This window comes from Stigmatopora argus, chromosome 12 (assembly GCF_051989625.1).
Source record: "Stigmatopora argus isolate UIUO_Sarg chromosome 12, RoL_Sarg_1.0, whole genome shotgun sequence".
Lineage (NCBI taxonomy): Eukaryota > Metazoa > Chordata > Actinopteri > Syngnathiformes > Syngnathidae > Stigmatopora > Stigmatopora argus.
In genome coordinates this window covers 5578499-5603606 of record NC_135398.1, presented here as the reverse complement: position 1 = coordinate 5603606, position 25108 = coordinate 5578499, and the positions used below count along the sequence as shown (strand labels likewise).

At 39.2% G+C, this 25108-nt stretch overlaps 1 protein-coding gene across 3 annotated transcripts in view; it reads right to left on the bottom strand.

Annotated features, from left to right (window-relative positions):
• Nucleotides 1-559: 559 nt before the first annotated feature.
• Nucleotides 560-25108, bottom strand: part of LOC144085637 (glypican-5-like) — a 74428-nt gene continuing 49879 nt past the window's right edge. For all 3 annotated transcript variants that reach the window (XM_077615113.1, XM_077615114.1, XM_077615112.1), the window contains 3 exons: nt 24606-24726; nt 15443-15581; nt 560-2813 (listed from right to left, as the gene is read on the bottom strand). In XM_077615113.1, coding sequence (XP_077471239.1) covers nt 2632-2813; nt 15443-15581; nt 24606-24726 — 442 coding nt within the window. In that variant the 3' untranslated portion in view covers nt 560-2631. The remainder of the gene's footprint in view (nt 2814-15442; nt 15582-24605; nt 24727-25108) is intronic.

Below are 25108 nucleotides of genomic sequence, written 5' to 3'. Positions count from 1 at the left end.
TCATGAATGTAGACATTCACATTCTTTTTATTAGACAGCTAAGGTACGCAAGGACAGACTGGCATTAAAACCAAAGTTGACATTTTTGGAAACATTGTTTTTCTCTTGCCAGCAGTTAAAATGAGAGCGATAAGCAATCTAATGTTTAAGATTTTATCTTTGATCGGCGAAGAACTTGCCCTCAAACTACCTGCACTCCTTGTTGTTTTTGTCCAGCTACAGGTGCATTCTCTTTGGTCGAGAGAAGCTGAAAGAGCAGAGCAAATGAAATAACACTTCATAAAAGAGATGCAATAAGAGACAAAGCTAGTTAAGTTACTTAAATATGTACATTTTTACACAGGCGGCAATATATGGCAGCGTGTGATTTGTGGGAGAAATTTATGAACAGAACAGGATTTGACACATTTTCAACTGCCAAAGAACAAAGAGGTCCAAAGCTCTCCACGCATCATTGCCCACACCTCATTTTACCATTCGTCCGACATCTATTTATATTGTGAGAGAAATTGGGAATCAAACACCAATATTAACCCAACAGAGTTTAAATGTACATGTGCATCGTTTAGGCATTGCCAATTTTAATACTGTATTGGCATAGCCCTGCGGATTATACATTCATGAATATCAGACGTGCTTGACTCTCCAACAACAGCGGCAACATTTATACACAAGAAGGGAAGCAGGATGGGAGTTGTTGTATAAGGAGTGTCGTTTGCTTGTTTAGCTCTTTTTGCACGGAAACAAATGTGGATTTACTTGTAATCTCGTGGATTTGCGAGGAACGTTCGGCATTAGGGTGGGTGGCTGGGGGGACATTACTGTTATCGTAACTGTTTGAAAGAAAAACATTTCTTGCATTAGAACAGAACACACAATGAAGTCATTAAGAAGTGCTAGCACAATGGCTACCACTGTGAATCTTAATCTGTAACGAGAGCCGGAACATTTCAAAAATGTGTTCTAACACTATTATGCTGGATTTTCACTAAGCGTTCTATGATGATTTATGATTTTTTTTCTTCATCTCAAGTGGCAAAAATGGAACATGTATCATGGCAAGTTAAAGAAAAAAAAACAAGCATGAACCTCTCAGATAAGAACAAAGCTTCTTACAAATATTGTGAAAGCTCCTAAAAATTCAATTATCAGGTATCAGCCAACCGGGATAAAAATACACATCTAAAACATCTCGTTTAATGTGAGCTGGGGGTCATCAGAATTTGTCAATTACCTGTGTGTATAGTCGCATATGTCCATGCGACGCAAATGAACATATAAAAAAAACACTCCTGTTGCCCAAATCTAAGCTATACTGACATACATAGCCCAAATATTATCCTATAGGGTTATGTCAAGTCATTAAGTAAACAAAATTATTGCAGATGGTGGCCAGGGGACCAAAGTTGACGTTAGCAGCATTCAAATAACCATTTAGGCTCCCTAAACAAAATGTATAAAGTATAAATAGATCTCATCTTAGAATGAAATTGGAATTTTAACTACCATGTGAATCGAGCGTTTGTGTATAGTTAAGGAAGATGCTATGACAACGAGGTGCTCTAAAGCAGGCATGCCGACGCAAATCCCCTATTCACACACTGGCTGTCATGTCAGGCTGGATTTTACTTTTTTGCCTCACTCTTCTGCCTTCTCTTGTCGCAGCGGACAACGAGGCACTCTCAAGCAGACGGACACACCACGAATCCACATGCTGGCAGTCACGTCAGATTTTTAGGACCTCTAAATGATACAACTTCCGTCTGATATTTTGGATTAATGTTTAAAAAAAAAAAAACTTTCTGCTGATCCAGCTCTTTTTGAGTACATGCATTAGTATGCAGTTCCACTAACACACAAAACAGGATGCCTGTTAAACATTAAAAAAAAAATCAAAGAGCATACTGGCTTTCTTTCTACGCTCTTTAAGTGGCTGTTTTCTCTTTTGCATAGAAATGGCATTCCTGTATCTCCAGAGCAGAGGACCACAAACCATTTAAAAAGCTCACAAAGCTCTATTAGTCACTAAGAGCTTTGTCGCCTGTGAATCTCATCCACTCTGGTAAATTGTTCCATCTACAGTATATACAGTTGCTGACTACAAACACCTACTTGCATGTGTGGAAGGGTGGCTCACCTGCAAAAACGTGTTACATTCTAAAATGAGCCAAGATCCTCAGTCATTAGATGATATCAAAATCTGCTCTTCTGGGTTAGGCGCCTGGAACAAATTGTTCAATCTACCATGCATTCCCTAATCCTCACACAGGAAATATGAGTTCTTCTACATGGGTGGAAGAAGATGCAGTGGTTTCTGCTGGCGAAATGAAAGGTAAAAAAAAGTATTATTATTGGCATATGTTTTAGGCTTTGTAAAGTCACAATGATGTAGTCCTCTTCTAAATGGCCAAAGGTGTGTCTTTAAGAGTGCAAGGCTGTCAGTGTGTGTACGCAGTTTTGCATGGGATGGGCTTTTGCGGAAGCACACATTGCAAGCTCCAAAAACAAACGTTCTCGCAGAGGAGAATCTCCCATTTAAGTTGGCCTTATTTTCTCTATCATCCAACAAGTTGGAGTCTATAATTTCATGTGTGTGGTGGTTGTAATTCAGTTTCTCATTGATGAGTCAGATCAGAACAGGGTCCATTGCCAGCATAGTGCAGCGATGGGCAGCACAAAGCTGCGGAGTCCTGACCAGCTGCTCGGCGGGGAGCCCCCTATGACTCGTACTGACGGGGGCTTGGCTGGGTTCTGCTTTGGACCGTCCAATCCTGGCTCAATAGATCCAACTTCACTGGAGTCTTTTGTGTGTACTGAATCAAGACATGGGAGAAAAGAAAGATACAATTATTCACTGAGTTTGAAATCTGAGGGTCATGGTTTCTCCAGATATTCCCATATCTCAAAGACATGGATTTTTAAATATGTGAAGGCTTTCTGTGCTTATATTTGTGACCGAGTTTATCACAATGAGTAGAAATGACTGTGTCAACGGTGTTCAATGGGATTCAGGTCAGTTCATTCCCATCAAAGTCATCCATTATGCCTTCACAGAACATGCTTTGATGACGGTAAACATAAAATAACCTTCCCCAAACCGTTATTTACAAAACTGGAATGTATGTAGCCGTTGCAGTAAGATAAATAAAAAAATGTGGGAAAACTCCTGAAGGATCTTAAAAAAAAAACATAAACAGGCTAGTGCAATTTTCAAACGTGAAAAATAACCGCCTTATCGCTAGCAAGCAAGGAGTGCCAGTCTCAAAGGACGAGAAGAAAAACAAAAGATTGCAGTGTACTGTATTCTGTCAAGGGCCAATTGTTTAAAGAGTGTAATCTTGCGCTTGGAAATGAGGTCAATTTTTCAACTAGTCGAACTGTAAGCGAATGAGGCAAATCTCACAAAATGAATGAAATTGCAGAGTAAATTTACTCTGACCTTACAAGGCAGTTGAAGTCACAGCACTATAGCTATGACATCTTGAAAGCTTATCTTGCTATGTTTAAAATTGAAATGTCTGTGGACACTATGATCATGAGGAGATAGAAGCCAAAGAAATCACACACAATGGACAGTAAAAAAACCGCAATGAAATCATCTTCTCCAGACCTCACCTCTGTTATGCATGTGTGATACGGGCTAGGCTGGGGTCTAGAGAGAGCGACTTGTTCCCAGCATAGGTTGTTTTTATTGTCCCATTTGACAATAGAGACAAAGACGTCATTCATCCCAAATCTGATTGCGCTTATTGTTTTCGGCAAAGATGGGCTGCATCTCATCAAGATAGAGAAGTATAGAGAAGTCCAAATACACAAATGGTAAATCACTATGTGAGCTACCTGGCTAATTACGGAGAAAAATCCTGTGTGCAATAACACTGCATACAATAACATTGGCGACTAGTTTAAGCATTTATATCATAGTACAGAACACATGTCTCTGATCATTTTTGTGAAGTTTAACATAAGCACCAAGCCAATGCTAATTTATAATGTAATATATACTTAATGTAATTCACATGAATTTGCCTCACCCAATCCACTAACTACGGTGCATCTAGCACAAAATACCAAAGTAAACTTGATTACACCTCATGCAATACTAGCTTGTGCAAATGGTATTTAAACAGATGGGTGATCAGTTAAGTTGTCACCTTCACTGTATCAGTGAAATTACTAAATATATACAAAGGTGTGCAGACAAAGATCAAGAAACAAGCGACAAAATGGAATGAGAAGATGCCAATGTAACACAATATTAGCAGATTGACCCGTTCTTCATAGAGCTGGCACAAACGATAATGAGGAGAATATCTGGGAGGAAAAGATGGAAAAACAGAAGGCATGCGGCAGCCACAGATGATGTAGTAGATGGATTGTAGAGGAAAATAGTGTGTTTGGTTTCTTAGCACCAGATTAAATATCCATCAACAAGGCAGAGGCAATCTATCACTTCAACGGTATGTGGTGCCACAGACATACTACTTTTTGAATTGCATAAATAGCAGACCTGTTGTCTCTAAAATGAAAGAGGATATTCGGATATTTCACTGAACTACTGAATAAAGTACCCCATCATATATCAATCCATCCAGGGTGTACCCTCCTTCCCTCCAGGACCCCAACGGCCATTGTGAGGATAAGCGGCTCGGATGATGATGAATGAAAGAATAATGTTAAATTTTAATATGGTTATTATATAGCTACTTAGTTCACCAAAGTATTGCTAACGCCTCACTGGGAAGACGCCCTGCAGTGACTCGTACACCTCGATGTCACTGCAGTCTCACATGGCTAAGTCATGTGGCATTGTGGGTCAATCGGTCAAATCAAGTGGAAGTGTGAAATGACTCTCATTTTGTTCTATGACCACTAATGCATTGCTCGATGGACACGCAGTTTTTTCCGGAGGGGTTTTTTGGAGACTATACAGTAGATCCAATTGGCCAGGGAGCAACAACAGCTGCTCAAAACATGCCTGGTCACAGCACCAAGGACGAGCTCTACCTCAGGCTACGGCCAAGAGAGGAAGGATGAATGGGGGAGGAAAAGGAGGGTGAAGAATGGGGTTGAAAGGTGAGTGGGATAGCCAACACAAAGATGTCTCACAGGAAATTCTGGGGGGTAAAATAATTGCGCGATAGCCCTGAGAGAAGCTGCATTTTTCTACCGGCCTCCACTTTTTTTAATTATTCATTTTTGTTTTATCCCTTTCTGATCTCTGCATATGTATACAAGGAGTTCTCAAGAAACTTCACCCAGTGTGCTATCCAAATGCTAGTTGGTCTATTTATGTGTATTGTGTAAGCCTTACGGGGCTCTTGGTTGAGCAATAACTAAGGAATGGAGCTACGCAGCTCCATGGCTTAGTATGTGCAGCTGTTCCAAACTGAACTCTTGCAGCCATAAAAACATAAAGAGTAGTATAAGTGGAAGTATTTATTTTGTACGAATTACTGATTTAAAGCATGCCTAACATTTGTCTGTGTTGTAGTTTACAATTCCAACTAGAAGTCTACATAGTTAGGACAGCAGACCTCACTAAATGTTTGTTTCCCAGACTGACTGACTTTTTTTTTCATCGATTCACACCAACTTTAAAATACTTATATCCGGATGCGTCTGTTCACACTTTCCTTTCTTGATTTGATCCAACATTCTGTAAAATGTCATAACTCCGTTGAGAGGAAATGTATTCTTGCATAGTCGATTACAGTTTTTGAGTGAAATATCTACACAGATGTATGACACATGCATGAAAGGATTTTGTAGCACCTGTGACAGGTTTCATTCCTGCATCAAGCCAGAAATAAGGTTTGATTGATAGCACATTGTGGGAATGTGTTGGATGACTATACCGTTGCAACCCCTCCCTCATACTCCACATTTTCTTCTCTCGGCTCACCCCCCTCTTATTGACCTTGAAGGTCTCTCTGCGATGGGTTTGATGGGAAATGCATCCAAGTGGAGGGCTTGCGTGTTAAAGAGTCTGCACTTCTCATTCCTAACAAGGTCATTGCCCTTGTGTTACAGCAATGTTTATTAAGAGGAAAGACCTTTGACATGTACAAAAAAAGGAAAAACCTTAATGTGGCCTTTCAACACTTAGAACGAGGCTGTGCTATTAGCTCATGATTTAACAAACGATATAACTGTCTCTATCACCGGTGTGCAGTGAATCCTTATTTGGTGTGTGCCTGAACTTGTGCAAGAGTATCATTGAGTCTGTAAAATGTATTTGCTTTTGTCCGTGTTCCACTTGCTCTTCTGCTCAACCATAGCAGTGTCTGACCTTTTTGAAATGTTTGTTGGTGAGTCCAACAGCCTCTCTGTTTAGCAGCCGAAGAGAGAGATGAGGCAGAGTGGTGTAAGGTATCTTACCTCCTTTTAAGTGGATGCATGTCTTAAAGGTTTATTATCTGGCCGTGACTCAGAAATGAATAATTTAATTTTAAGGGAGGCTATTTTGATGGAAGCAGTTAACATACACGAGGAACAAGTTAGGTGATTTCTTTCTTTCTTTTCATTCTTTTCAATTTTTTTTAAATAAGCTCAACAAAGGGCGATGCTTTGTTAGTAAATTGACAATTTAATACTGAGTTTCAGAGAACACATCTATCGAGTTCATGTTGTTCTTCTATGTACTCAGACTGGCAAATTAGTTTTAAGTCTTGTCTTGAGATCCTCCTATGCTGTGATGTGTGCGGCACTGATACCCTCCCCCTCAAGACCAGTTGCAGACAATTCTCCATACAGCTTAGCTAACGCTTCACGCTTGAGAAGACTACAAGTCATAGGAAAAATGCACACAACAGCATTTTTATCTGAATAATTCTCCAAAATGTCAAAGACGAACTGTATTTTTCAATGAAAGAGAAAGTTTCCTCTTTTCAAACTACCATAGGATGACGCGTTTGTCGGAAATAGGATATCCAAGAAAAGGATGCTTCGGCATAATTAATTAGTGGTCGTGCACTTCTGTGTTCACTTCCCAAAGAATGCCGTGTTAGCCCAAGTCTGCTTTACTAACAACCCCACTAATACTCAAAACCACAAATTAAATGTGACATCTTACGCCTATGGGAGCTGGATAGGCCCCTTACGGGGTAAAAGGAGCAGACCGGGGCCACCGTTGGGGTTCAAATTTAAGCATCAGGATAACCAAGCAACCGGCATTGCTGCACAGCAACGTTAGAGCAAAGGTCATTCTGCCAGATTCTACTCAGTGTCGTAATAGACTATTGGACTATTTGGCAGGATTGAGATTTACTTCCTCCCTCAAACACAGTAACACATACAGAAACAAATAGCAAAAGCGGCCTTGGATGAACAGTGACATGCACCAGCGAATACAACAGATTTTTAGAAAACAAGAAATCAATTTAAAAAAGTTTCTACCTAAAGAACCCATTTCAATGACATGCCAATCTTATCGTCCACATAAACAGTTTCACCTATATAAATGCCTAAATCCTAAATGCCTTCACGGGAGCTAGTTTGTCCTTTGAGATAGACGCGGGAAGGATACAACAATACAATTGTTCAGCTTTAGTGAGTCTCGATGGTCATTAGGGTGCACCTTCCTCAATAAACAATAGAGGAGGTGCAATTGATGTGAAGTCCCCGTGTGATGAGCCTCCTATGAATTCCACTGATTTAAGTTATTTCCCTTTTCATCTTCAAAGTGTTCTTAATTCACAAGGGTTGGAGGGGAAAATTTGTGCTGTGATGTTATTAATGTTTGATTTTGAGGGGGTGAGATGGATACTTTGATGTCATCTCTTGCATAACAGACTGAGTTTTCAAATCAAATCTCAAACCATCTTCAGTACAACAAATGTGAGGACTTTGGAGTGTGAGTCATACAGCAACGCCTGCTGCCTGTTTTCACTCGTCTTGAAATGTTTAATCCGCATCAGATATCATAACATTTGATGACTGATTAATTTTTAGTAAGCTGATCAGGCTGATCAGGACGTACGATAAGAACAGTGAATGACGAATGAAAATTTTGACTGCAAAGAAATTATATGATGTGACAAAACTGGTTCCAAAAGCCTGATTTGTCCTTCGCAAACAAAAGTGAACCCAGTGGGTTGCAACATATCTAACTCATTGCTGCAGAGTGTGATCAAAATCAGCAGCTGCTTTAATAATAAAGCTTTTTCACGATGCAGTGCACAATGATCTCCATATTTTTTTAGAGTGTATTATTCAACACTGCTTCCCAGTTTTCAGCTTAGCCTTACTTATACATATCAGATTGGTAAAATATTGCTCAACATTGCGGTTTCAAAAAGGTATTTTCTATCTGTTCTGCAATAAGTAGTTCAGCCATGAACAGGTAGGTCAAGTCTCTCCCAGTAGTCAAGCTTGAGAGTCAATTCAGCTTTGACTGTAATTGTGGCATTAATTATGGAGGGTTTTAATGGCCCTTCACTCATGAAGCTTTACTTTATTGCAAGCTTACTTCAATTTTACAATCAATATTAAACCTGACTCATTGTTGGCCAGATTCCTAAATACAGAAAAAGAGTTCTATCATGTTTTCTCTTGTTCTCACTCACACAGTCAGCATTCGAGTTTAACATGCTGAGACAACGTTCAGACTCATCCCTGATTATCCATATATTGTGTTTTTCAATATCAGTGGAATGTCTGCCTTGATTTATTTAGTATTATGTTACAACAGCAACAAAAGTCGCCTGTAGCTTGTGCCGTGCGCAACAGATGAAATGGGGTCACCTATGCTTCAGCCGGCCTTATCCTAATGCCCTGTGGTCAATTCAAATGATGGGAATAGAAAAAGTAGTACCGCTATTGAGTAGCTACAGCTGTTTAAGTGTCAAAAGAGAACATCTTTCACGGTTGAAAAGAGGAGTCTATCTATGCCTGACAAGTAGGAAAGAGCATGGAGCTTAATGTCAGAGGATTTTGCAGACGATCACATTTATTCCACTAAATTCATCCCTTTATAAGGCTGTAAAGCGATCTAACTATCTTTAAAATGCAATATACTCCTTAGAAAACGGTTTCAATACTGAAATGGAATATTGCAAAATGAGCATATTCATTGCGGCACATTTTTAGAGCGCCGTCTCCTGAGCACCTTTTGTGACTATGCCATCAAGTTCCAAGCAACTATTCAAAATCCTGTCTCCTTAGTATCAATTTCACAAATGTATCAGGTAGTAACTCTTAAGACTTCCTCTGCTTTATTACCTGTTGCCACTGAGATTCTTGGTGTGTCCAGACAAGAGTCCCGAAGGAGTGCTGCAGGGGTTCAATCATAAAGGCTTCACTGATACTACTTTGAAAGGAAATGATGATGCTGGCTAATGAGAACCATTACACTTTGATGACCGTGCGCCTAGGGAGCCCTTGCAGCTAAAATCCTCTCCCAGTGCCATAAAACCACAGGGCAGTGTGTGCCAAGCCATGACAAAAAGGGAGACCACAGAAAGGGAAGATGGAAGATGGCATAAAAACAATGGAAATGGCTCGCCGGGTAAAAACTGAGATGGAGTAATTATGATAAAATACTGCAGGGACTGGAAACATTCGTTTATAAACCCAGGAGGTTTTCCTGGAAAAAAACAGCGACTTGGATAAGAAAAATAACCAAGTAAAAACGTGAATTACTCCTTCCATATCCACCTGTGGACCAGACCCTTTCCAAGCAAAGCTGTCTTTGGTTGTTCTTAAAACTTTCCCTTCCCTGGAGCATCAAATCCTATACCCTTAAGCTTTACATGAAAGGTTAAAGGAAATGGCAATCATACTGGTAATATCCATATCAAAATACAGCCAATACATCTGTCGGCCAGCTGTCCCAAAGGGTTTGGCTCAGTTAGGCCTGGAATAAGTAGATTGGCTCTTCCCACCCCAGCAAGAGCAGGCCTGTAACTCTTCTTTATAAGTGCATTTAAAATGAGCTGCACAGTGCGTTTGTCATTTATGATAAGCACCTTTCCAAATGCCTCGATCCCAACATATAATTAAAATCATTTTTCTACTCTTTTGTTACTTCCTTCCCTGTAAACACAATGTCCTTTGTTAGACCCCTGCCTGTTACGTGGTCCCACTCCATCTTTACTGCCACATCCTCCCTTAAATGGCATCAACTCAGTCAAGGTCTGAAACAGTCTATATTGGTCTTGAGGCTAATCCAGTACATCCATTGCATTTTAACTCTGTATGTCAAAGTAAGTCTAAGAAAAGAAGAATACAAACAATGGCTTTGGTTAAAAAGAAACGCAAATGGCAGGACGGTCATATCACAAGCACAAAATGACATACCTAAAACATTATTTTATCTTGTTATTTCATAACCATGCTCTATAAAGATACAAACAACTACATCAAAAAATGTCAGTGGTTCCAGACCTCAATACCAAACTGCAGCTTATACAAGCAATGCCCCCACAGACAGTCACGATGAGCTCACTAACTGACAGATGGTGTTTGTTCCTAAAAGAGAATTGCACTTCCCTGGCTGCATGAATTACAGTGCCTTTATTATGACTTTCTTTGCTTCTCACCTATTCAGCTCTTTTCAGAGGATGTGCATATTCGTGCATTAATGGTACACTCTGTGAAAAAGTAATTGAAGTTTAAATTCCCTCAATATGGAACATCTTTGCCAGGTCTGATTTGGCAAATCACAAAAGGAAATTTTAGAAGAGTTTTACTTTCACATACAAAGCCTTCTGACATCGAATTTATGCTCTTGTGGAAGGTAATTAAATGTAGCCATGTGAGTCTTTTCCCGAATAATACATAATGTCCTAGTTAAAATATAAATAAGCCAACCATTAGTGACCCCTGGCTAATACGGTAGGCACAACACAGAACGAACCAGAGAAGCGGACCTCAGCGCTGCAGGGGTGAGGAAAGATATGGTTCACTGAAGATTCTCAGATTTATTTTTCTGGCTGTGGCCATGACAGCTCTTAATGTGCGCGCCTTGTTTAGTTGGCACATAAAGTAGACTAACATGTCTCCAGGCAAGGGTAGGTTGTGAATCATGATTAAGCAAGCAAGACATCATGCAATTTGACCATAGATGCAAATTGTGGAAGTGGGAATAAAGTATTTTCACATTTCGGCCTTCAAAGTTCTAGATGCTGCATTTATTTAAAGTTGTTGGACTGCTACGAGGCGCATATTCATGGTTTTGTTCCCACTCATCTTTGCTTTTGTTTGAAGTGGGTAGTCCATTTTTTATTTTCTCAGACAAAACAGCCAACATCAGTCGCACAATGTTGACCTTAAGACACGATGCTCAAGGCAAGTCATGGCATCATTATCAATATTGTTTTTCTTTTTCTTTTATTGTTTCTCTTACATATTTTGGTGGTTAGGGGGGGGCAATTAGATTTTGTGGCATATACAGTATTTAAAACACACCCTAGCAGGAGTTCTTATGGAATGTAAACATTTTAGTCGATTTTTCTTTCAGTATTATTATATGAGAAATGAGAAAACAGGTTGGTGATGTGCAGGTTGCATTACTAAGGTAAATTAAATATGCAGCAAGCTGTTATGGGTGACAACTTATACAACAGTGCTCCTATCATATTGATACAGCTATATTTTTAACAGCCAAGCATGGATGAAGAGGTGAAACTGCAGGCCATGTGTGATATGGCCATTAGGTACCACTAGAACGCGAGTGCTGAGCAAAATAAAACTGCTAGTGCCTGTGAATTGGAATAGCGGCGCACATTTAACAATTAAAACCACAATTTGTGCAGGGAGAAGTGTTATATCGAGCTCTTTACAGTCACCACCACATCCACTCAGTGTGGCTGCAAAGAGAGATTAATTCAATTTCACTCCGAGAGAAATGTGATGGTGTTTTCTCATCTTTTCATTTGGGTAAGACAAAACCAGCGGGGTACGCTGGACAGAGAGTCGGGTGATTGTTTATGCGCGAATATTCACGTACTGTATACCATATTTAGAATTTTGTTTATGATATTGCTAGTTCATGTCCTCTAATTATTATACATATGCCAATGTTTTATTGCCGCACATTCAGATAAGCTAATCCATTTCAGCAGTGTAATTGTAGGTGAGAATAATAAAAGAATATGTATGTTTTTCCCACTCACCATTTGGCATTTTCCATCTTTATCCTCTAGACCAGGGGTGTCCAAACTTTTTGCAAAGAGGGCCAGATTTGGTAAGGTGAAAATGTGTGGGGGCCGACTATTTAGCCTGACATTCTTTGAATGTAGTAGTAGTAACTAACCATGGAAATTTGACCGTTATGGTTTTTTTACGGTGGAACAAACAGAAACAAATAAATCCGTTCCTCTTGTTTGGCCCTTCAGACTCTGGAGGTCCAGAAGCTCTTCACTCACGTTCATGTCATTGTCCACTCCTCTTAAAAAGATCAGTAACTGAGCGGTGTCGGACGCATCCGTGCTTTCATCGCACGCTAACGAGAAAAAGTCAAACTCAGTTCCTTTTGCCTCTAACTGTCTCTTAATATCTAATGAAACGTCTTCAATTCTCCGTACCACAGTATTACGAGCCAGGCAAATATTGGCAAACTCTTGCTTCTTCGCGGGACAAATTTTCTCAACCATTTTCATTACACAGTCTTTAATAAATTCACCCTCAGTGAAAGGTTTGCAGTGCTTTGCAATCAGCGTTGCCACGTCGTAGCTTGCCTTTGTGGCATTTTCATTTGACTCACGGACTCTTGTGAAAAAGCTTTGCTGTGCCGTTAAAACAGCTTCCAGTTGCTTCACTTTTTCACCGCGTTTGTTCCCAGTTAGCTTGTCGTAGCTAGCATGTTTCGTCTGGTAGTGCCTCTTGATGTTGAATTCCTTGAAAACAGCCAGTCACTTGGCAAATTAGGCAGACACAGTTGTTTCGTATTTCAGTGAAAAAATACTCAAATTTCCACTTGTCCTGGAAGCGGCGGCCCTCGCGGTCAACTTTCCTTTTTTTGTTTACAGACGCCATGTTAGAAATGTGCTGGGCTGAAACGATCACGCAAGGTCAAGGGTCACGGCGGCCAGAGTGCGGCCACAGGGCTACTGCCATCTTCTGGTGAAATGAAAAATATGAAAAATAGCTTTTTGTACACATGTATTTTATACTGTGGTCAACAGTGCTGGCGGGCCGCATATTATTGATTTCATGATGAAAAAAAAAAAAAAAAAAAAAAAATATTAAAAAAAAAAAAAAAAAAAAAACATTCATGATAGAGGCCGCGGGCCGGTAAAAATTTGTCCACGGGCCGCAATTGGCCCGCGGGCCGGACTTTGGACATGCCTGCTCTAGACTCATCTATGCTAAAGAGCAAGCAGTCTTCTTTCTATACAGTAGATGCATATGCATGTGGTGGGTGCTGATCCCAGTTAATCTTTGAGAATCAAAGGGGATTCTACACCACATCACTGATTTGCCACTGACTGAGTTGGTATTATCATGAGACTTTGTTGTTTTATCACATTTAAGATCAAATATAGCTCACAAATCTCCTTGGAGAGGTGACAATGTCTAGGCCATACTAAACACCTCATCTTACATTAAAACACTGTTCATTAATTCAATGTGAATAAAAGGCATTGGTTTATCAACTGCAACAATTTGTGTTCAACACAATGAAAAGCAGAACTGACTAGACAAAAATCCTCATTATGACTAGTTTAGAATCCAGAATGTCCAACAATGTGAGACACATGCTTCCCATCTCCCCAGTGAGAGTTCCAGCATTTTTATCACATCTAAGTGATAAAAGAGACAGTGAGTCTGCTCTCTCTAGATTAGCAATGTTCATTAGTTTGCTAATGAAGTCTCTGTGGCCAGAACAATGGGCGGCCATGCCCCCTTTTAACATGAACCCGGGGAGTTTGTCACAGCAAGCAGATGGAAAGTAAAATGACTTTCTAATCTCCAAAAAAACCTTTGACCCAAGTCTATTAAATAAAAGATGAACAGTACTATTTAACTGTATCTGGGATTAAAAAATGAATGAAAGAAAATATAAAATACTTTTAAACAGAACATTTTGTAAAATTCCAAAGGGCATATAATTTTTAGGATACTAATCATTTGTCTAGAATCCATAAAAGGTCACAATAGATCACAAATAAACCTAATCTTGGTGTCACCAGGTTATTGATTTATACTTAACGCACACACTATAGGGTTTTGCTCTGTAAATCTTACACGGTGGCTTTGATTGATTTTTTACTGCTGCTAGGATACTGCTGATACTGATGGTAGAGCTTTAAGAAAGACCAGCAGCATGTATTATCCACATGGCAACAGGGAGCAGGGCCAAAAGGATTTGTCTGGGGCGGGATGGAACTGGCAGTGTAATGGTTATTGATTGTTAAGAAGAGCTAGAGGGAGGGTAAAACTACTAAGTTGTGTGAGGTTACATATTTTAAGAGATTTATTTGAATGTTTTTTAGTTGGTTTTTTTTAACCATTACACTATCTATTCTTACAATTCTTAGGCTGTTTTTGTAATCCAGCTATACACGTGAGTAAAGCACACTATGTAATAGTTCATATAGTTACAGTCAGTGGCGGGCCGTCAGGGCCCTCAAGGCCTTCACAATCAGTTCTGCAGGCTCTGCTGCATTAAACAAGCGTCGATAAGAATGTTGCTTTAACCAATCAGAATTCGATTTGGTGACACCAAGGTCTTCTCGCAGGCGTAGGGATACGTCATCGCTTTCACCAACTATGATTGGCTAGTCATTAGCCAGAGCTACCAAACTGTATTTGAAGCGAGCTGCACAAGCAAATATATTGTTGTGTTGATTCAAAGCCATTTTCAAGACGGACTATGCCAGAAATACGACAGGACAGGCGCGACTTTCAGCATTAGCTTCGATGGCGATAGAAAAGAAGGAAGAAAGAAAGGAGGATGGATATTGTGTACAGTTAAAAAGGATTTTTGGTGAGTAAAATATGGCTATATTCCTAAATAATATTTCAATTGTGGGCCTGGTTCTGATATCTGAAAAGCTCCACTGTTTGTATTTAAGCTCCAGTGTTTGTATTTAATCATTAAATGCTGCTAGGAAGTGGATTTTACCCCATTTTTGTGCATTGATTTATTGATTATTTTTATGTGTCGCAGCTGTAGCTGCAGTAGAGGTTTTATAGCCATAAAATAGTTTTTAAGGGTTGGATTGATTCGTTGAAGGCACGACGAGAAAATGCACGGACCGCCACTGGTTACAATTTTCTGCTGAACAATGTCAATGGAAGGCAGCGCAAGTCTGAACAACATTCCATATTATTGCATGTGTATTTCAAAGAAAAGTGGCCTGTTCTGTCATGTTCAAAAGACGCTGCAGAAAGGCCATTTTCGTTGCAAGGTAAGATACGCCAGGGAGTGTTTTCAAAGATGTAAAAGGTTTGTGAAAATGAATGGAAATGTGGGCTAAATGTGCAAAGTACTCACAGGTTGTTTCTTGACCGTCTCCTGAGGGTTGACATCCATCTTCATCATCACAATCTGAAGTGCTACCCTCCGTCTCCGCACTGCCCAGCTCCTCCCAGGTCTCCAACTGGCCCAGATTTGGAAATTTTTCCTGCGTTTCCTGGGCGACAAACCCAATAACACAATGTAGCGTTTGTTGTACAATAGTCGCTTTATGCTTTAAATGATGATTCCTGCATATCAATCTCAAAATATATTGAGGTTACCAATGTGCTCTGAAACGGCAATATCTGAAAACAGCAGCTCAAAAATTGCTGTGAAAGAGTTCAAGGCAAAGGTGATTGGAAAACAAAGAAAAGGCTACAAATAAATTATTCTCTGGATGGAAGCTCTTCATATTTTTCCCTTAAGTGATGTAACATTCGGACGGTGGGCGCTTCCTTGGTGGACAAACCCTGAATCCTACTTGGGACAGTTGGGCTCTTAATCTTTGTTGTGCCTCGACGGAAACTCCTTGTGACAAAACAAGCATGTGTTGCAGTATTGATTCCCTCTGAGTCTCCCAAGACACGTGCCGATGGGACTCTAATTGCTTTACACAGCCCTTGTGATCACTTAATCTTTCCGGACTCCCCACTTATTTTCACTCACATTATTTACAAGGTTTATTGGGAAAGCAGAGCCAAAAGTAGAATCGCTCTGTCTATCGTCCCTCAAAGTTGCAAAACAGATGGAGTAGAGCAAATTTTACTGCTGTACAGTAAAGCTGTACTGGGATGACATGGTGCTTGACTAAGGCCAGCCACATTGGGTGAAGCAGTCAAATGTGATTGATACATAGCGCAGTGTGGGTTTGTGCAGATACGGTAAATAGTGCGGCATAAATTTATTGGCTGCCACGCATGGTGATGGATTTCAAAACTAGTATTTGAATAGCGAGGGCTGACAGTTTTCTTTTTTTTCACAGTTTGTTGGCAAAGCATCTAAAAAAAAGGATAACTCACTGGACAACACAGAAACAAAATGATGTCACAGCCAAAAGCTAAACACAGCTCTAAATTCACTATATATAAAGTATAAAATAAAAAAGTATAAAAAAAAAAAAAAGTTTAACCGCAATCCTACATCTTACACAAAGTTCAGCAGTTGGGAGATAGCGGTGTGAAATGACTATCAATGCAAATTACAAAGCACACATTAAACACTATTCTTGAATAGAATTGTTTAAATGACTACCAATCTGGTAGATTTGAACGCAATCCTGCCAAGAGGGACACGGAATAGATTTGGAATATCTTTTCCCAAGGCATAAAATAAATCACATCTCATCCTAGCCTCAAGCAATTTCCCAAAATGCTTTACAATTTTCCTCCCTGTCTGCATGGAGCCTGCTAAATGGACCACCTGCTGACCCATTGTTCTGCCTGACATCATGAAGGTAGTCTTTGTTCCATCACTCCACGTCAGGCATGCGCTACTGACGCAACAACAAAGGCATCCCTTTTAGAAAGTTAGAAAGTATTAAGAATGTTAGATGTGAATGCAAAATGGAACACAACAAACAGCTTAGCCTGCACGCGGGGTTTCATATGGAAAAAGTCATCAAGTTGAACAATTCTTTTATAAATAACCAGCACTTAATGCCATTCAAAGCACATGACACAACAGCTGACCATGAACACCCTTGCTATAGTTTACATTCAGATACATTAACATGCAAAAGCTCCCAAGAAGATAAACATCAATAGATGTGTGTGTGTCTTACTGTTTTGGCGGATTACTGCGTGGTGTGGCTCTTTGACTCTCCCAGTTTAATTTTTTTTGCTCTTCGTTTCTAACTTGTTCGTCACCCCTACACTAGACCATCAGGTGACTTGTTGCATAACTAATAAGCTAAATAAACAGCTGCCTGTGGATGTCCTTCCTCTGCTGCATAATGCAATAAAACACTCTACTTATAACGACCAATTATTGACATTTTCTCCTTGAGCTGTGAGGAACAATTTATTATGTCTCACACATTCTACTGAGCAATAAGTAGCCATATTGAGGCAGCCAGAAGTAGAGAGAGAGAAAAAATCTAATATGTTTGCCCAAAAGCTAGATAACAAAATCAATCACTGTGAAGGTTTAAAATGAATAAAATTTGGAACATATCGCTCATAAAACTAGTTAAATTTCGTGTTGAACCAAGTGGTCGACTTGCCGTTTTAATGATTCTAAAAGAGCTTTTAAAGATTCAACTGAATAAAACATTAATCACTTCATTTCGGAAATTAGGTTTCAAATTGTACAATTTTCAGAGAAAGTTCGAGAAGGCGATGGGAAGTCTTCATGAATCTGTGTGAAGAAGTAGTTTGCTTTTAGTACACCAAAGGATAAAAAAAAAGAAAATAGGGAGAAAATCAGACAGTTTGAAGAGTAATAAAACCACTACCATGATTTAGGCAAGTTCTTATGGCCACAAGGAAAGTTATTAAATAACCAGGTTAGTCAAACAATGATAATTTTCTTTCTATGGTGGCAAATGAGAAAAACAAAACAAAACGTGTTATTGAATTGAATTGAATGCTTTTATTGTCATTGTCATTATGATGATCCAAGGGTTGGACCCCTTTGTCTATTTGTTCAGCATCTAGCTTATTGAAAGTGTAAAATGTTTAGACTTATTTAGAATTTCTCACAAACCGCTGCTTGAAAATAAGCAGGTGGGTCTTGTCGCTCTTGTGACTGATACAGTTGCACACATTTTAGCACAGTGCTAAACTTAGAGTGCTCTTGCTGACTTGTTAACAATTTACAAGGCAGGCTTTTCTGCTACTCCAACAGGCAAATTGAGAGAAGAAGAAAAAAGATAAAATTGCCACTCTCAGTAGAATGCAACGAAATGTCTGTTTGCAGCCTCATTACTACCAACAATCACCTACAAGTGAGAAGAAATTGTTATGGGCGCTCCACATCTGTTCCAATTTGTGCTATATGCATTATGCACAAACCATTTTTAAGGTTACATTCACCTTTCAGCCTGTTGACATGCTTTGCTCATTCCCTGGTTCTGCTATGAGGTAGCAGTGTGATATGCTGAATTGGAAGATAAGCCATTGATTAGGGAGTTCATAGAAGTCACACTGTGACTTTTGTGCAAAACACATGAAGCACGCTATTTTTACAAAGCATCAATCAAGATGTTTTGAAAATAATAGAAAATCAAGTGCAATAGGAATGCTGTTTTCAGAAAGCACTCCGATGAACCCATTGACTTTTTGTTGTTTTTGTACATGGAGCAGCTCACGCCGTTTTGCACGAGTTTACAATTAACCGTCACCAGAAAGTTGCTAACCAACACCACCCTAATATGCAGTAGTGTATAACACTTATAACATTGCCTTTAAGCATCCGTTTAACACAATGGTGCTGGGACCAGCTGTCCTTAAAACATTATAATTAGAGAGGAAATCAATTAAGGCGCAGTTGCTGTGGAAACTAAAGTTCTGCTGTTAGGAAATTGCAGCTTGGCTGCTTTCCAAAACAGTTGGTTACTTGGTTTTGAATATGGTTGTGAAAAGAAAAAAAACATGCTTCTTGTTGGGCTTTCAACCCCAAATTGCAGATTTCAAAGTAACACACGTGGGAATCATCTTATGGTTATCCAACAACAAGGTGAAGGGGCAAACCACTCCATTTCACAAGAGCGTCCAAGAAGAGGCATTATGTATAATAACCCAAAAACCTCTTGAGTTAAATCAAGTCAAACCTATTTAGACCTCTGAATCATAAAAACAACTCAAATTCCCACAGGGATGCATTTCTTTCATTAATAACTGACTAAACACATGTTATTGGACTCTTATGTAAAATTTCCTTGACGACTCCTGATTTCATGTGCAAATACCAAAAAGGGCTTAGTAGTGTGCAGACTGCATTATTTATGTATGAGCAATATATCGAACATCTTAACTACAGTATTACAATACAGCATATGCCATATATATGTATATACACATACATACACACACACATATACACACATTTGAAGGGAATGAACATATCTGACTCAAACTATAATGTTTGAGGTAATGGCTTTTATGTGTGTCATTAGTCAAATTAGCTATGTAGCAAAGAGTAAAGATATTGGCCAATTAAAAAAGCCCTAGAGAAGCGAGAGGTATAAAGTAGTGCATATCAATGAAGCAGAGCCCTCCCTCGTTGCTACTTATTCAATAAATAGAGAATATTGTTTGTGGGATTACTGACACCTGTAAAGGCCAAACAGTTTTGGCTAGAGTTGATTAAAAGTGATTCTATGCCTGGCAGTTGAAACAATCCATAGTTGTAATGGTGTGGACATGACTGCAGCGCAATCCATAGTCCAGCAAAGTTGAGCCAAGAACATTTTTTCCCCTCAGTTGTTTCTCCTCTACAAACAAGAAAGCCAATGAAATTTTTACACAATGAGGATTTTGTTTTAAATTGGGAATACCAAATCAGAGACCAGAAATAGTGTATATTTGAAAATAGCGTAGTTTCTCAAGGGGTTGGCGTCATGCCTTGAGCATGTTTAAATAATGCTAGCGAGTCCCACACCCTTCCACTGCAAGTCAGTGCAGGCTTGTACTCTTAACTGTTTGTGACAGTTTATTGGCCATGACCTCTGGTAACCACCGCAAGTCAATCACACCCATTAAAAAAATGCTTCAACGCCTTGCAATGTTCATGCAGAGATGACTGTTTGTTTCATGTACATGAGTTTACGTTGACTAAAAAACAGATAGCTTAGTTTGATAAATAATATGTTACGCTGATGGTTGCATGTCACTATATCTTGCTACTTTTTGAAAATAGGAAAAATGCCTATTATTCTTTTTGAAAATGATGTTCTTTGCTATTACAGGTTTAAAGGTGTTATCATTTGTTCATATTGATCAGTGCATCACTTATTAAGAACAGTTGTGATTATATTACTATTTTTATGATGATTTTTAAAGTCATAGTAGAGAAGTTGTCTCCCAACACAAAGGCTGTGGCCCCTCTTGTTCATCATGTCAAAGTATTCCTGAGCAAGATACTGAAGCCTGAGTGTTGAAATCGGAGACAGAATCAAAGCTTTTTGAGGAGCTTGAAGGTAGAAAAGCACTATACAAGTGGAAACCAATCTGACATTAACCAATTAACTTTTACAGTAATTCAATAGGGAAACTGTATGTACTTCTGCACTGATACTTCATACAGATAAAATTTCAGGTCTGACAGGCAGCTGGATTTGTAATGACAATTTCAAACAGCAAAATGTTTTATGTATGTCAAAACGTAAGCCAATTGTGGAACAGTTTGTGGTTTTGAAACAATACTGAATCACATTTTTATCATGATTGGGTGGCATAATAGCATCATTAAGTATTGACAACTGGCATTGGCCGGTACCCAAACTGTAAGTACTACTTCGACTCAAAGCAAAATGTGCTATCAGTACAACAGTAAATGCTTCGCACAAACAACCTAATGGCAAACTGATGTTATGAGATTTCTTAGAGCGAACATTATCTTTAATATATCTTTCCCTCAATCGTTTAAGCAAATTAAAAAATAAGAAAATACATATTTAAATTTACACACAGATATGACAACCTTCTATCACTACTTTCATTTTGAGCATCGGATTATTTAGCCTACTTAAACAGAGCCAATCAAATGGAGCATTGAAGCAAGAGGAGAATAAATATATACATATTTATTTTTTGCAATCCATGCTTCTGTATTTATGTAAATAAATGTTAGTTTTGATGAACAGATGGTGCTTGAGAAGTTTTGTGCAGTGAAACCACATCACAGATTTTTAGCAAGAAAGAGAGTTCCTAAGGTTGAAGGCTCTGTCGTCCCCCAAAAAACTCCCTCATCCGAACACTCACTAATTTTGTTTGTTGTCCTCAAATATCCTTCAAATGCGCAAAATTAACATAAAAACGGTATGCTAATTCTGCAACACGGCATATCCCCTTAACAGCCAATTCAAGCGCATAGAAGAAAGCGCAGAAGAGAGGCGTCTAGGGTCTGTGATTTTAAGCACACTCGGATGTAGAACCTGTTTGGGGTGCCGGCCAAAGCACACAGCAGCACACCAGTCAGTCTCATCAATCACACACAACTGGCCATCTTAAAATCCTGGACCACCTCCAATAGTCCTCGTCGCCATTTGTAATTCTTGCATAAACGTGCGAATGTGTCAACGAGAGCAGAAAATCGACATGCAAGAATGATATGCTTTTCTTCTCCGGCACAGAGTGAATTACAATTGACAAACCGACATATCATCTGGTTTTAATACTTCCACTGGAAACAAGCACACCATTGTAGAGGAATTCCCATACTTAACAGCTGGACTAATGGCCAGAAATCAAAAATCCACTTTGAGACATTTATTGTTCACTTTAGCAATGCTACCAGACTGAGAGGGAGACGGCAAGGCAGACGATAGTCAGATGAAATATACAGGGGAGGACTGTAACTCCATTAATGACCCGTTTTACTGCAGGTCAAGAGATTAGGTTCAGTTCCGTGTGTTATTATGAGCTTTTATATATTTGACTCAACAAGGAGATGCCGTTGCATATAATATATGACTTAAGGCGTCTGATCCACCTGACAAACCAAACATTCTGTTGCTACACACCTGCCCGAATGTAAATTCATATTTTTGTTATGAGACGAGCCTTGTAAGAGGAAAGTGTCACGGGTGGATAAGGGGGCCGTGGTGTGTGATACATCAGCTACATCACTCTGCACAATCCTCTTAGTGCCGCAGAGCCCTGGCTGTAACTGCTAGGTAAAAAATATACGCTTTAACCTCACTAATCCTGAAAGTGGAGGGTATTCAAATTTTGTAAAAAGGCCAGAAGAGATTTTTTTAAATAACTTCCTTAGGCAAAAACGGCAATAGTGATTTAAAAATCTCCTGAATGTAAGCGAATGATCCCTAAATAACACAAAATACAGTGATTGTCTCCATTTCCATTTTTGTTCATCCAGTTTATCCCAGTCAAAATCACAGTTATCCAGGGGTCTATGAAAGCCAATACGTTAGTCAAAAGACATTCAATTTACACCTACTGTGCAGGAGATTCTCCATTGAGCCGAGCATTACTGCGTGTTTTTAGGTAGAGACAAAATTCTTTTGTAGACTGAAGAGAGCCAACAGGTTTGAAGGATTTTCTAAATGGATTTTCACATTTCAAATGATTTTATTGATTTGATACTGAAAATATTGTCACTTGACTGCAGCAAAACGGAAAGCACATTTCTTCCTCTGTGCACTTGCCAAAGAAGACAGAGGGAGGTTTTCGGATAGATTTTTGGTCTTTTTAGCTGATGCGTGAATTACTTGCAGTTCTTATGAGCTGCATGACTAAAAAAAAATCCCCTGCAATTGGTGTGAGGGGAATCGCATTCTGCACAAAACACATAAATGAATAGATTCTTTCATTGGAGCCACTTTAAAGGCTGTGTATTGACATTGGATATTGCATTGGAGGCAGCAAGCGTCTACAAGTTGTGGGCCATTAAACCAGTCAACGAGTGTGAAAGGGTATACATTCAGTTTGATGACTTTGGAAGAAAAAACTTTCATTGCTATCTAGACTAATTGTAACTTTGATGAAAAGTATAAGAAGAGAGAAAAAAAGGGGACTTTTTGTGAGTTCTGGAACTGCGCAGTATATGCCTGGGATCACAATGGCTTAAACACACATGTTAAATATGTTGCTATACACTTGTAGATGTTTAGCAATTCCTGAGGCGCAGTACCTGCCACATTATACAGTTTAACAATCCGATTTGATGCTCTCCCTTTCTCTCCTTTGGCATGAACACAAAGCTGGTTGAGATTCAAGGGGGTCCCCTTTACGGCTGAGAATGTGTGATGAGAACTGGCTATTGGATGACCACTTAGCAGAATGTGGTATGGGAACAACTTACTTAAATAAATACTATAATAAACTGTGTATGGAATTTCTACAATTGGCCTTTATATCGTTATCAGTGCTTGAACTTTCCCTACAATTATCTTCCAACAAGTAGTTCTCTATAATGATTTTGAAACAAATCTCTCTTGACTTTAAGGGGTAATTGAAGGAAAGTAATGAGGAGAAAACAGCAATGCATTAGCAGAGCACAAGACAGATCAGATAAAAGGAATTCAGATAGTTGTGCTGCACTAGGGAAGGGCAATAAAGCAGGATATAAACAGAAGAGAGTCAGAAGGATTTAGATCCAGAAAGAGAAATTCCTGCTGTACTATCTATGGATATCATTTGGGGGCAAACAAAAGGCCAGAACATTCAGAGGGGAACCGAATCCCGTTCCGTCGATCCCGTCAAATGGCCTCTAGGGACTGTGTGAAATGGCCCTTTTCTTCTTGGTTCCTTTCATGGCTAAAACCCATCTACATGACAAACCGAGTCACTTTGAAGCTACTTGTGTCATCGCTGCCTCTCTGCCACTCATTGGTGACCTCTTGATCCCCGTGTCTCATCTTTCTTTCTACAGTCATTCCATTTTTGTCAGTGTCCCTCTTTCATCTTCAATCGCCTTTATTGGGCTTAAATCTAGCTCCCTTCTTCAACTGGGAGGAAGTTAAGTTAATGAGGATTGTTAACTGATGCAAACAGCTGCTATTAAGAAATATACTTCTATGGAGTCGCATCATTTGATTGACTCCAGTGTATTCTTTACGCCAAATCTAATTATTTTTTATATAACCCTAAATAATCCAAAACATCCCAAACCACGAGCATGTTGTCTTAGAGCAGTAGTTCTTAACCTGGGTTTAATCGAAACCCTAGGGGTCTCAAGGGTTCAGTGGAGCCTCTGCCGCGGAGGTCAAGACACATTGACTCATCATGTCTATTCACAATAACATCCCCCGCTTGACCATCACTGGCTGCAGATGATCACGCGACATTGCTTGGCCAATCAGTGCTGCGAGGAATTATTATAACTTGAAATTCCCCCCAAAATCATATTCTATTTTACACTAAAGTAGGGTTCGGTGAATGCGCATATGAAACTGGTGGGGTTCTTCAACAAGGTTAAGAAAGACTGTCTTAGAGCATTTGACCAATTTTAAGATGTTGAGCTCTCTAAAGAGCAAATAATACAAGCGACAACAAGAAGTAAATTTTACTCATCTTACCTGGTTGAAGTTTTCCAGTCTCTCCTTGACTTCAGCAAGTGACGGATTTGGGGTGCGAACTTTGACCTCTGGATTCTGTCTCTGTGCGTGCAGACCATTTCCTACCACTCTGCCTGCATAACTGGGAATAGAAAATAATAGGAGTTGCATCATTGCTTTTGTATGTGGTGTAAATGCCTGTTTGATTTCAAAATGCTGGGAAAAAGAGGGAAAATAATCCTAAATAATATAAATATTAGGTGAACAGCGGAAGCTTCAGTTTGCTTCCTAATTGGCACCACTGAGTTTTAAGTCGCAATCTACAGCGAAATCGATGTTAACCACACGCAATTCTGAACTTTTTAAATCTTTAAATATTCAAGTCATTGAAAATTCTAATTAATGACTACATTTATTAATAGCAGTGAATATGTGAAAGTGTTTGGACAGTAAGAATTAAGAAATTATAGAAGAAAACAAACAAACTTATAGAGCACTTGAAATGCAAAGCTATCCCATCCTCT